General features: G+C 46.5%; 1 protein-coding gene across 1 annotated transcript in view; it reads right to left on the bottom strand.

Moving 5' to 3' along the window:
• Window positions 1-14,014, bottom strand: part of RNF32 (ring finger protein 32) — a 36,147-nt gene that overhangs the window by 13,501 nt on the left and 8,632 nt on the right. Inside the window, exons 4-6 of the mRNA XM_040432828.1 lie at window positions 3,669-3,811; window positions 1,362-1,394; window positions 935-1,059 (exon numbers count right to left, since the gene is read on the bottom strand). Of these exons, the coding sequence (XP_040288762.1) occupies window positions 935-1,059; window positions 1,362-1,394; window positions 3,669-3,811 (301 nt within the window). The remainder of the gene's footprint in view (window positions 1-934; window positions 1,060-1,361; window positions 1,395-3,668; window positions 3,812-14,014) is intronic.

Here is a 14,014-nt window from a genome sequence, read left to right as displayed (position 1 = left end):
GGAACCGAGCCGTGTGCATGAGGCCTAAATCTGATATTCCAAACACCATAAGTTTTGTTCTTTTTTCCTGAGAACCTAGAAAACCATTGGGTAGGTTCTAAGAACCGGCAACCAAACAGAAGAAGCTAACCTGAAAAATCATGGTTTCTTTTCTTCTTTTTTTTTTAAAAACGCCACTGAAAGCACAAAAGTGCAGAAAATTGCCACCAAAAATCTATTTTTCACAGTCAGTATCTGACCAGTATTTTTCATCAGTATTTGTAAGCTGGAACCAGGAGTGAGTCCAAAACACAGAAGTCTTTCTGTTATACTTTTTCTGTGTAAATTCTACTCCTGGTTTTGGCTTACATATACAGATGTAATATACGATCCAGGATATGCCATCAATGTCAGATAGGTGCATTGATGCATTGGGACCTGCTCTGATTGCCAGGATGGGACCTCCGAAGTAAAGGGAGGGCAGTAGTCCATGCGTGGCCACCCTCCATTCACTGCTATGTGAGTTTCTGGCTCACCTATTTCCACAGCTTGCTCTCCATTCACCACTATGGGACTTCTGAAAATAGCCGAGCGAGTCCCATAGCAGTGAACACTGTGTGCTCTCATTCTCTTTGGGGGCCCCATTCTGGACTATCCCAAGAGTTGGGACCCGAACCTATCTCACACTGATGGCATATCCTAGCATTAAGCCACCAATGTCCTAGATGGGAATTCCCCTTTAAGAAATTAAAATGCAGGACAGAAGCCCCCATTAGTACTGTCCATATCCCCTACAAGAAAATGTAGATATCAGAGGCAAAATTGGAAAAAAAATTAGGACCAATGTGAATTTTAAACTCAAGGGCATTCTTTAACGAATCTGTCAAAAAAAAAAGTTATACTAAATCCATGTAACATACAGTAAGTGATGAGACTTATGTGGACGCAGCATCACCTGGTGGCACATCTTGCTCTGAACAGCTGAGCCGCGTCGTGTATCACTCTGGTCTGATACTGATTCCTTCTGCACATTGGGCAGGCTTTTCTTCCAGTGAATTTCTCATATGCTTCTAAACACACCTGGAGGGGAAATAGGATTTTGATGTCATTTTCTTCTGCCTAAAGATGAAAGCGTATTCCTATGGCGAGGTATGGTAGGTACTTTATCGGACACCACTCGGGGGCCAATTTGACTGGCCGTACCCTGACAGTCCAGAAATCTAGCTGGTTCATGACGCACTCAGATGTGGAAATAACAGGTCATGAGCCGACTGACCATAAAAATACTTGACTGTCATTACTGCCCTGCTAAATGTACAGCGGTGTTTACACAGGCAGAAATATCCGAAATGCAATATATCATGTGCAGATATTCCACTTACCCTGTGAAATACGTGAGAACATGAAAGCAGAACCTGTAAAACAAGCGAGGCGGACACTTATCAATGTAAATTTACATGGAAAAAAATGTGCAACGGTGAAACAGTAAAATGATACAATACTATCAGCATTTCAACGGTGTCTTAGTCTCTGTTCACATATCACTTTTTTCCTTCTATCGAAGGTATGCCTTTGTAGTATTCACCATCGACTACCGCTGACAAAAGGCTGTGACGTATGAGAAGTGTACAGTGGCATATGGTGCCCATTCAAACCCACTGTATAAGAAACGTGTAGTCTACTGTGCTTTCCAATATGGTGGGTTACAGTAAAAAAAAAAAAAGTATGCCGACACATACTATCCCAGTGTGAACCCAAAAGATAATTACCCATGCAAGGTACAGCCATTATAAAATGTGCAGCGCTGTGCTTAGGTAGCAGGGAGAAAGCTGCCGTGCTCACCCCAGCAGGTACCTTCTCACCGTGGTGCTCACCGCAATCGGAGTTAAACAGCTGAGGGTCGGGGGTCCCGGGTCCAAGAGGATCGGTCATCAGTATTAGTGTTGAGCAAAGAGAGCTTTGGATGTTACATCCGAAGTTGCTTTGTTCAAAACTTCGGATTCATACTGTACAGTATTAAAATGGATGGGCTCCGAGGAGCCCAAGTTATTCGCAAAGTCGCGTGTGACTTTGTTGAATAACTTCGGTAGTTGATTTTCAAAGTTTAAAACCACTTTAAAATTTGAAACCGAACTCGGGATCAGTTCCAACTGGTGCCTCAAAACAGAAGCAGGGTTCGGTTTCAAGTTTTAAAGTGGTTTTACACTTTAAAAATTAACTACCAAAGTTTTCAAAGAAATCACACGCGACTTCACAAATAACTTACTTTGGCTCATCGGAACCCATACATTGTAATTAGGGATGAGCGAATCGACTTCGGATGAAACATCTGAAGTCGATTCGCATAAAACTTTGTTCTAATACTGTACGGAGCAGGAGCTCGGTACAGTACTAGAATGTATTGGCTCCGATGAGCCGAAGCCGAATGGTAAAAAAAAACATTTCCCGAACTCGGGTTCGGTTCCAAGGTAACGCTCGATTCGCTCACCCCTAATTGTAATACTGTACGGAGTCGGATATCTGTACCGTATGAATCTGAAGTTTTGAATGAAGTTACTTCGGATGTAACATCCAAAGCTCACTTCGCTCAACACTAATACTGATGACCGATCCTCTTGTACCTGGGACCCTCGCCGATCAGCTGTTTGAGAAGGCTCCAGCTGCGGTGCGTTCTGAAGTAAGAAGGTACCTGCTGTGGTGAGCACCGCTGTGAGAAGGTACCTGCTGTGGTGAGCACCGCGGTGAGAAGGTACCTGCTGTGGTGAGCACCGCGGTGAGAAGGTACCTGCTGTGGTGAGCACCGCGGTGAGAAGGTACCTGCTGTGGTGAGCACCGCGGTGAGAAGGTACCTGCTGTGGTGAGCACCGCGGTGAGAAGGTACCTGCTGTGGTGAACACCGCGATGAGAAGGTACCTGCTACGGCAGCTTTCTCCCTGCTACCCAAGAACAGTGCTGTACATTTTATAGCGCTGTGCTTGGTGTGGCAGTTCAGCCCCATTCACTTCAGTGGGGCTGAGCTCCCCCTAGGCCATGTGACCATTGCACGTGACGTCACTTGGTCTAGAGAAAGCTGAGAGAAGGCTGTGACTCTACTGCAAGTGCTGGTGTCTTCTCAAACAGATGATTAGCGCGGGTCCCAGGTGTCGGACCACCACAGATCAAATACCAATGACCTATCTAGAGGATAGGTCATCGGTATATAAGTCTCAGAAAACACCTTTGAAGGGCTGGTCTTAAAGAAAATCTGTTGCCACGATATTGGTCTATTATCTACAGTAATACACGAGAAGTACTATAGATAAGGAGCTCTATCCCCCCCATTACTCCGCTGTCAGGGTTTAAAGCTGCTCTTCAATACATTGTCAGGACTCCTGTGCACGTACACAGGAGTCCTCTCCATCATGTTACCAAGGCACAGAAGTGCAGACAGTGTTTTTCAGGGCAGTTATGAAAGGTGACAGCAGGGGAACTGGGGGCAGTAGGAACAGAAAGAGTAGCAATCTTTACTCCATATCTGCAGCACTACTCATGTACAATCAGCTGTTATTGCCGCGGAGAGCCACGGCCGACACACATTCCCCCTGTGTAACCCACCGATGTAAAAGGTCTTCCAAACAAGGGACCCCCTCTACGACATCCATACACCTGACCTGAAACGTGGCGCTGAAAGCCCAGATTACCTACTGTACCTGTGGGTGAAGTTTAAACTCTTCCTTACAGATGACACACGGCTGCACAGAGTCGCCTTGCTGAACGGACCGCTGTTTCACTTTGGACCACTCATCGCTGGTTAGGGCCGTCGCAGGAGCCTCGACAATCCCAAGTCTCTGTGCTTTAACCATAAATGACAAAACGATTGGCGAGATGAGAAGGCAACTTTTGGGGCTTATTAGCATCGTTACCCCAATACATGCTCTCGCTAATAAAACCTATAAAGAGAGCTTCTGACTGTTTGTTGCCCTGCCTTCCATAACCCCCAATGTGTTCAGACATGGCCCCGACGCCTAATTGGTGATCTGATCGCAGTCTGAACTGTATTTGTCTTGGCTAACCTCGCGTGTGGAGCCGACATTGTACTAATTATTTTCCTGCCTTTACCACTGACACCTTTAGTGACTGACTAGTAATGACAGCTACACGGTGTAGAGAATACATCTAGAGGGCAATTCTCCCGAGTCCTCTTTTGTCCTGTCAATCATTACAATGGGGAGAGACATCATACCCGTAATCAATCAGTCACATGGAGAGCGTTATGAATTGAGTCATTCAGGGAAAGAAACCATTGCTCCTTGAGCTCCGAACAAATCTGAGGACTAACTTAAGCCACTGTATGACATTAATCAATGTCAAAGGCTGCCTGTTACTGTGCTGAATTATATAGATGAAAGCGAGAGCGCGCGGATGATGACTGAAGACCAGCAGGCTCTATCTCACTGCTCTGCCATGTTAGGGGATTAGAAGGGTCTCATATGGAGGACCCGGAGTGATGGCTGAGCCAGCGTGGTTTTATCATCATTCAGCCGCGTGTCAAAAACAATTACAGGAAAGACTCAATTTACCTACATTTAAAGGTCCACCTTAAATGGACAAAAGGACCTATTGTTTCAATGACGTTTTAGGTCAAACGTGATTTTTAGAATCGTTAAGGATGTTATCTTTAAATATTCTAGGTCACTGTTTCTATTCGAAAATCCTAAAATCCTGCAGTTTTCACAATGAGCAGTAAGCACTTCCTGCCCTGTAGAGATTACTTTTCAGCAGTCATCTCATTATCATCACAGGTAGGTTTACAGCAACAGATGTCACCTATACATATTTAACACTGGATCCTATATTGACAATAGGTGATGCCACAGCTTGTCTACAAACCCCATTCTGCTTAACAACAGCTCAGGCAACATGGCAGCCGCCATAATCATATATAGGATATAAGATAAAAAATAAACAACAATCAGAAAATTGGGATCACATCCCTATGATATTCACCATGCACAACTATGCTATCATTATGGAGAAGCTAACATTTACTAAAGGTTTAAAGGGACTGTGCACCCCTCCTGGGCAGACCTGTCAAGGGAGTATACCTATTTCCTGGCGCTGACTCCTCTGCTCCCCAGCCTTGGCAGCTCCGATCGGGCTCCCTGGATTTAAAGTTCCTGTTTACCACCACTGCAGCCAATCGCTGGTCACAGCAGTTACCTGCTCCCCTTGTGTCATGACAAATGATCAGGTGACACAAGGGGAGCAGTGATTGGCTGCAGCGGCACTAAACAGGAAGTTTAAATCCAGGGGGCACAACGGAGCAGCCGAGGTTGAAGAGCGGAAGAGCGGGGAACCAGCGCCAGGAAGCAGGTAATTACCGTATACAGGTCTGCTCAGGAGGGGAGAGGGTTTCCAAACTCCCTGCCCCTCCCAAACGTGCACAACCCCTTTAATGCAAGCAGACAAGTTAAAAGGCAATGTGACAAGAAAGCAAGAGATTGATGTAATGTCAGCCCTCGGCTTTTTCTATAAGCTGGAATCACATAGGCAGTTTATAATGCAGCATTTGGAGCCAAAGCCAGGAATGGATTCAAAAAGGGATGGGAAATATAAAGGAGAGACTTATAGTTCTCCATCCTGCTGGATCCAGTTCTGACTTTGGCTCTTACCAAAATCTGCCGCAAATCTTTAATCTTAATCTGTCAGCGGATTTGTACCTATGACACTGGCTGACCTGTTACATGTGCGCTTGGCAGCTGAGAAAAATGAGGTTTTAATATATACACATGAGCCTCGAGTGCAGCGGTTCTCAACCTAGGGGTCGCGACCCCTTTGGGGGTCGATCGGCCCTTTCCGGGGGGTCGCCTGAGGCTTCCTATTGTGGGTCCAGGCCCGTCGCTAACAGACAGGCAAAACAAGCAATTGCTTGGGGCCCCGAGCTGGTTGGGGCCCCGAGCTGGCCCGGGGCCAAGCAGAGCCGGTGCTTGTTTTGCGGCTGAGTAACTCAGAAGATCCGATGGTATATTCTAACCCCCAGGCGTTCCCAAGGTGACAGGGAAGCTTGCCTGGGGGTTAGAATATACAGGGCCACGCCGCTCACAGCAGTATATTTATAAACTAATCAGTAACTACTTTAACTTTAATCATTGCTCATTGCTGAGCTCTTTACTTGGATTATAATTTATTTGGATATGGGATATCTTACTCTGTTTTAGCTCCGGTAACAGCAGGCAGTGTGGGGGCGGCGCTCACTCACTGACGTCACGCGCCTGCTCCTCCCACTAGGCGGCGCAGGCGCGTGACGTCAGTGAGTGAGCGCCGCCCCCCGCACTGCCTGCTATTACCGGAGCTAAGACAAAGTAAGATATCCCATATCCAAATAAATTATAATCCAAGTAAAGAGCTCAGCAATGAGCAATGATTAAAGTTAAAGTACCGTAGTTACTGATTACTTTATAAATATACTGCTGTGAGCGTCGGGGAGGGAGATCTGTGGATGGCACTGTAGAGGGATCTGTGGATGGCAGTGCCATCCACAGATCCGCCTACAGTGCCATCCACAGATCCCCCCCCGCCTACAGTGCCATCCACAGATCCCCCCTCCCCTAAACAGTGCCATCCACAGATCCCCCCCTAAACAGTGCCATCCACAGATCCCCCCTAAACAGTGCCATCCACAGATCCCCCCCCTAAACAGTGCCATCCACAGATCTCCCCCCTAAACAGTGCCATCCACAGATCCCCCCTAAACAGTGCCATCCACAGATCCCCCCTCCCCTAAACAGTGCCATCATGGCACTGTTTAGGGGAGGGGGGATCTGTGGATGGCACTGTTTAGGGGGGGATCTGTGGATGGCACTGTTTAGGGGGGGGGATCTGTGGATGGCACTGTTTAGGGGGGGATCTGTGGATGGCACTGTTTAGGGGGGGGGATCTGTGGATGGCACTGTTTAGGGGGGGGGGGATCTGTGGATGGCACTGTTTAGGGGGGATCTGTGGATGGCACTGTTTAGGGGGGGATCTGTGGATGGCACTGTTTAGGGGGGGATCTGTGCATGGCACTGTTTAGGGGAGGGGGGATCTGTGGATGGCACTGTAGGCGGATCTGTGGATGGCACTGTTTAGGGGGGGATCTGTGGATGGCACTGTTTAGGGGGGGATCTGTGGATGGCACTGTTTAGGGGGGATCTGTGGATGTCTTTGTGATTAATTACTCTGCTTTAATAATGTTCAATTTGTAGCAATAAAAATACATCCTGCATATCAGATATTTACATTACAATTCATAACAGTAGCAAAATTAGTTATGACGTAGCAAGGAAAAAAATTTAATGGTTGGGGGTCACCACAACATGAGGAACTGTATTAAGGGGTCACGGCTTTAGAAAGGTTGAGAACCACTGCTCTAGTGCAATGGGGGTGTTGCCATTACACCTAGAGGCTCTGCTCTCTCTGAAACTGCCGCGTCCTCTGCACTTTGATTCACAGGACAAGGCATGATGATATTTTCACTGCCTGGTCCTGTCAATCAAAGTGCAGAGGGTGCAGCAGTTGCAGAGAGAGCAGAGCCTCTAGGAGTAATGGCAACGCCCCCGTTGCTCCTAGAGGCTCATTTGCATATATTAAAACATAATTTTCTCAGCAATGCGGGCACATATGTACATGGGACCAACACAGATGTCGTCAGCTGGAAAGTGCACATGTAACAGGTCAGCCAGGGTCATAGGTACAAATCTGCCGACAGATGCCTTTAAGATAAATTTCCCCTGTAATGTCTGTAAATCATGGCTATTTTTACAGGGATTTGCTGAAAATCTTAAGCACTATTCATATTGGTCTGGTATCAATATTATTTGTTCCATACATATGACCGCTAAAAGACTTCAGGTCCCTTCTTTCCAACTGTAGAGATAACAAACCCCTCAAAATATCTCCTGAGCTCACCTAGTTACAATAGAGGAAAACCTGGGCACGGCCGCCACTTCCCGCACACATCTGCCCCGGCAGGCACGGGTTCAGCGCCTGATTCTCTTTTGTTAGAAGTAATTAAGTTGTCATCATTATTCAGAAAGTTACAGGAAAGAGAAACTTTACTAACAAAGTATTTCTATGAGGGACAAGTGAGACGTTTACGTCAAGGATGATTGGATCTGTAAGTAATTAGCGACAATAACACCCGATTACGGAAGAGGTTGTCTCTCGCTCACTATGGAGGATTTACCAGCGTCAATAGCAATAATAGAGAGGTCTGTGGTAGAAAAACCTGTCTGCTACACTGACCAGGAGCTAACTACAGGGATGGAGGGGAAGTATATGTACATGGCATGTATCTATATATATCTGTCTGTCTATCAACACGGAAAAGACCGCAGCACTTCCAAACTTCAGTGAAAAAAGAAGTGTCCTTTATTCACCTATATAGCGACGTTTCAGTCCTCTTGCTGGGACTGTTCTAAAGCAACTGAATATACATCTTGGTTGGTCACATCTTAGGGCTCTTTCACACTTGCGTTCTTTTCTTCCGGCATAGAGTTCCGTCGTCGGGGCTCTATGCCGGAAGAATCCTGATTATCCTAATGCATTCTGAATGGAGAGAAATCCGTTCAGGATGCTTCAGGATGTCTTCAGTTCCGGAACGGAACGTTTTTTGGCCGGAGAAAATACCGCAGCATGCTGCACTTTTTGCTCCGGCCAAAAATCCGGAACACTTGCCGCAAGGCCGGATCCAGAATGAATGCCCATTGAAAGGCATTGATCCGGATCCGGTCTTAAGCTAAACGTCGTTTCGGCGCATTGCCGGATCCGACGTTTAGCTTTTTCTGAATGGTTACCATGGCTGCCGGGACGCTAAAGTCCTGGCAGCCATGGTAAAGTGTAGTGGGGAGCGGGGGAGCAGTATACTTACCGTCCGTGCGGCTCCCGGGGCGCTCCAGAGTGACGTCAGGGCGCCCCAAGCGCATGGATCATGTGATCACATGGCACGTCATCCATGCGCATGGGGCGCTCTGACGTCATTCTGGAGCGCCCCGGGAGCCGCACGGACGGTAAGTATACTGCTCCCCCGCTCCCCACTACTACTAAGGCAACCAGGACTTTAATAGCGTCCTGGCTGCCATAGTAACACTGAAAGCATTTTGAAGACGGATGCGTCTTCAAATGCTTTCAGTTCACTTGCGTTTTTCCGGGTCCGACGTGTAATTCCGGCAAGTGGAGTACACGCCGGATCCGGACAACGCAAGTGTGAAAGAGGCCTTAACTGCTGGCACTCCGTGGATGATTACACCGACAGTGCTGTCCTAATCCTGGCCTATCTGTCTGCCTATCTATCTATTATCTATCTCATATATATCTTTATCTCATATCAAATTCAAATCAGATTTATTACCAGGACTAAATACATATTAGCATTGCCAAAGCAAGTGGAAAATAATTGGGTAGGGTTGGGGGATGGGGACACATCCAGGGGGGGGGGGGGATATAAGAGTCCATGTCATATAAGGCTCCTCTCAGTCTATGGCAGGCAGTAATATATTGTGCTTCTATGGTCGCTGTGTTCTCCTCTTCCCCCAGCAGTATGTTGAGTCTCTCTTTCTCTGGGCAGAGATCAGACAGTCTCCTGGAGTAGTATCCCTCACTGCTGAGTATTTGGGGCACCACAGCGGGAAGTGAGCCTCATCCTCCACGACCTCCTGGTCGCACTGCTGGACATGTACCTCTGTCGGTGCCGCCCGGATTCGATGAGCAGGCTGTAGGCGCTCACATTGTATCGGCTCAGGATCTGTCAGTCTCTGGGGTTGGGGAGTTTCTCCAGATATGGGGCCAGTTTGTACTCCTTCTGCAGGCTCTGGTATACTGTCAGTGTTTGTGATGTTCTTATGTCATTCCTCCAGACACTGATATACTCATGTTTGCTCTTGTGTATCATCCAGAACACAAGAGTAAAGATGAGTATATCAGTGTCTGGAGGAATGACATAAGAACATCACAAACGCTGACAGTATACCAGCATTCCCCCTTTGCCAGGCTATCTATGTATCTCATATCTATTTATGTAATATCCATCTCATATCTATCTCTATCTATATATCTATCTATCTAAACTGAGAAATTTCTTTCTTTTTTCTTTTTTAAATACATTTTTTATTGCTGATTTGGCTTTCTTAACGGGGTATTCCGTTCTTGACATTCCACAGGATCTGTAGATAAGCCATAAATGCTGAGCTGTCATTTGACATGACACTCGCAAAGCTATATGGAACTAGCACTTATTATGCCCAGTGAGTTATTATTACAGCCTTCAGGACTCGGACATGGTTGTCTGTCATAATACAGAAATACCCGATTGTCATAAGATAGTATTTGATAGCAAAGCTGATAAATCCTCCCTCTAGGACAAGTATATACTTACAGATTATGGCTGGCAGTAATCGAGGGCGATGCTCTAGAGCAGTGTTTCCCAACCAATGTGCCTCCAGCTGTTGCAAAACTACAACTCCCAGCATGCCCGGACAGCCTTTGGCTGTGCGGGCATGCTGGGAGTTGGAGTTTTGCAACAGCTGGAGGCGCACTTGTTGGGAAACACTGCTCTAGGGGAGCACTGTGTGACTTTCAGTGTTATGGGGGCACTAGACATAACACAGTGCCTCCACTTTAATGAGTATCCCCATATATTAATGCCATGAATGTCTAATAGATTGAGGTTTCATCTCTGAGATTCCAGTATGGGGGTCCTCTGGGTCCTCTAATCCCAGCACTGCAGGGAGTAAAAGATGCTGTAGCTTTGCATCCCTGCGGCTCTCCTTGTAAGTTGAGGTGGGTGGTCCTAGTCCTTAAAACCTGGGCATTGTATATTCTGAGTGGATTTAGGGCTGGAAACATGATTGCCAGAATTGTGGTTCTGGGATGCTGATGCTGGGTCTACCTAGACCCAGCACAGCCCTGACAGTGAGACTTGGACTGGAACCCGGCAGATTACCTTCGGTGCTAGGTCTAAAAATGCTAAAAAAAAAACCTCATTAAAATTACATGTATAAAAAAGAGAAGGAACCCAAAAAGTAATCTTATTCCTGATACAACACAGAAAAAAATCATCATCTCACTAGCCCCCCCGCCAAAAAAAAAATGTTAAAGCCATTAAACGAATGTGCGTGAACCGCTAAACGGTCTCTCGTTCTGAATACCAAAATGACCCTGGTGCTGAACTGTTTATACACTTCAATACTGATCAATTTTACTTAATTTTTATTTTAATGGGTTTTTCTGAGATTTTAGAACTGATGACCTATCATCAGGATAGGTCATCAGTATCGGATCGGTGGAGGTCCAATATCCAGGACCCCCGCAGATCAGCTGTCCCAGAAGGCAGCGGCGCTTTTCCTAGGCCAAGTGATGTCACATTCATCGGTCACATGGCCTAGGAGCAGCTCAGCCCCATTGATGTGAATGGGACTGAGCGGGATACCAAGCACTGCCGCTATACTATGTACAGTGCTGTGCTCGGTGAGCTGAGAGAAGGCTGCGGCAGTCACAGGATGTCAGACCCCCACCGATCAGATACTGGTGACCTATCTTGAAGATAACTCATCAGTTCTGAAGTCTTGGAAAACCTTTGTAAAGACAATTATCTAATTTTCTTGATTCATTTTTTTCTGGCAATAACTTTTTTCTTTTTCTGTCAATAGGAGGTTGCACTGTAAAGAGGGGTGTACTGTGTATAGAGGGGTGTGTACTGCGTATAGAGGGGTGCACTGCGTATAGAGGGGTGCACTGTATATAGAGGGGTGTACTGTCTATAGAGGGGTGTACTGTCTATAGAGGGGTGTGTACTGCGTATAGAGGGGTGCACTGTATATAGAGGGGTGTACTGTCTATAGAGGGGTGTACTGCGTATAGAGGGGGGTGTACTGCGTATAGAGGGGGGTGTACTGCGTATAGAGGGGGGTGTACTGCGTATAGAGGGGTGCACTGCGTATAGAGGGGTGCACTGTATATAGAATGGTGCACTGTATATAGAATGGTGCACTGTATATAGAGGGGTGTACTGTATATAGAGGGGTGTACTGTATATAGAGGGGTGTACTGTATATAGAGGGGTGCACTGTATATAGAATGGTGCACTGTATATAGAATGGTGCACTGTATATAGAATGGTGCACTGTATATAGAGGGGTGCACTGTATATAGAGGGGTGCACTGTATATAGAGGGGTGCACTGTATATAGAATGGTGCACTGTATATAGAGGGGGTATCCTGTGTATAGGAGGGTACACTGTATATAGAGGGGTGTACTGCATATAGAGGGGGTATCCTGTGTATAGGAGGGTACACTGTATATAGATGGGGTGTACTGCGTATAGAGGGGGTATCCTGTGTATAGGAGGGTACACTGTATATATAGGGGGGGCACTGTATATAGAGGGGTGCACTGTATGTAGAGGGGTGAACTGTATATAGAGGGGTGCACTGTGTATAGAGGGGTGTGTACTGCGTATAGAGGGGTGCACTGCGTATAGAGGGGTGCACTGCGTATAGAGGGGTGCACTGCGTATAGAGGGGTGCACTGCGTATAGAGGGGTGCACTGCGTATAGAGGGGTGCACTGCGTATAGAGGGGTGCACTGCGTATAGAGGGGTGCACTGCGTATAGAGGGGTGCACTGCGTATAGAGGGGTGCACTGCATATAGAGGGGTGCACTGTCTATAGAGGGGTGCACTGTCTATAGAGGGGTGCACTGCCTATAGAGGGGTGCACTGCCTATAGAGGGGTGTACTGTCTATAGAGGGGTGTACTGCGTATAGAGGGGGGTGTACTGCGTATAGAGGGGGGTGTACTGCGTATAGAGATGTGTACTGCATATAGAGGGGTGCACTGCATATAGAGGGGGTATCCTTTGTATAGGAGGGTACACTGTATATATAGGGGGGGCACTGTATATAGAGGGGTGCACTGTATGTAGAGGGGTGAACTGTCTATAGAGGGGTGCACTGTCTATAGAGGGGTGTGTACTGCGTATAGAGGGGTGCACTGCGTATAGAGATGTGTACTGCATATAGAGGGGTGCACTGCATATAGAGGGGTGCACTGTATATAGAATGGTGCACTGTATATAGAGGGGTGCACTGTATATAGAGGGGTGCACTGTATATAGAGGGGTGCACTGTATATAGAATGGTGCACTGTATATAAAATGGTGCACTGTATATAGAGGGGTGCACTGTATATAGAGGGGTGCACTGTATATAGAATGGTGCACTGTATATAGAGGGGTGCACTGTATATAGAGGGGTGCACTGTATATAGAGGGGTGCACTGTATATAGAGGGGTGCACTGTATATAGAGGGGTGCACTGCATATAGAGGGGGTATCCTGTGTATAGGAGGGTACACTGTATATAGAGGGGTGTACTGCATATAGAGGGGGTATCCTGTGTATAGGAGGGTACACTGTATATAGAGGGGTGTACTGCATATAGAGGGGGTATCCTTTGTATAGGAGGGTGCACTGTATATAGAGGGGTGTACTGCATATAGAGGGGGTATCCTTTGTATAGGAGGGTGCACTGTATATAGAGGGGTGCACTGTATATAGAGGGGTGCACTGTATGTAGAGGGGTGTACTGTATATAGAGGGGTGAACTGTATATAGAGGGGGTATCCTTTGTATAGGAGGGTACACTGTATATAGAGGGGTGCACTGTATGTAGAGGGGTGTACTGTATGTAGAGGGGTGCACTGCATATAGAGGGGGTATCCTTTGTATAGGAGGGTACACTGTATATAGAGGGGGTGCTGATACAGCACACCGGAAGAAAAAAAAATTGGCAGACTCTAAAAGGGCGAATTAATCATATTAATTTGATTAATCACCCAACCCTAGTTTGGTTATTCAAATTATTTTTGAGGGCTTTATTTTAGCATCTTTTTATTGCCCTTTTTTAACAGGAAAAATTATACAAAATAGATATATATATCTGTATACATATCTGTATCTATCTATGTTGCATTGAAAAGAGTAAAATCCGCAGGTAAAACCACAAACATAATTGACATGCT

The sequence above is a fragment of the Bufo bufo genome, chromosome 5, assembly GCF_905171765.1.
Source record: "Bufo bufo chromosome 5, aBufBuf1.1, whole genome shotgun sequence".
NCBI classification, from domain to species: Eukaryota; Metazoa; Chordata; class Amphibia; order Anura; family Bufonidae; genus Bufo; species Bufo bufo.
The sequence above is the reverse complement of the archived record's forward strand: the minus strand, read 5'-3'. Positions and strand labels throughout refer to the sequence as shown.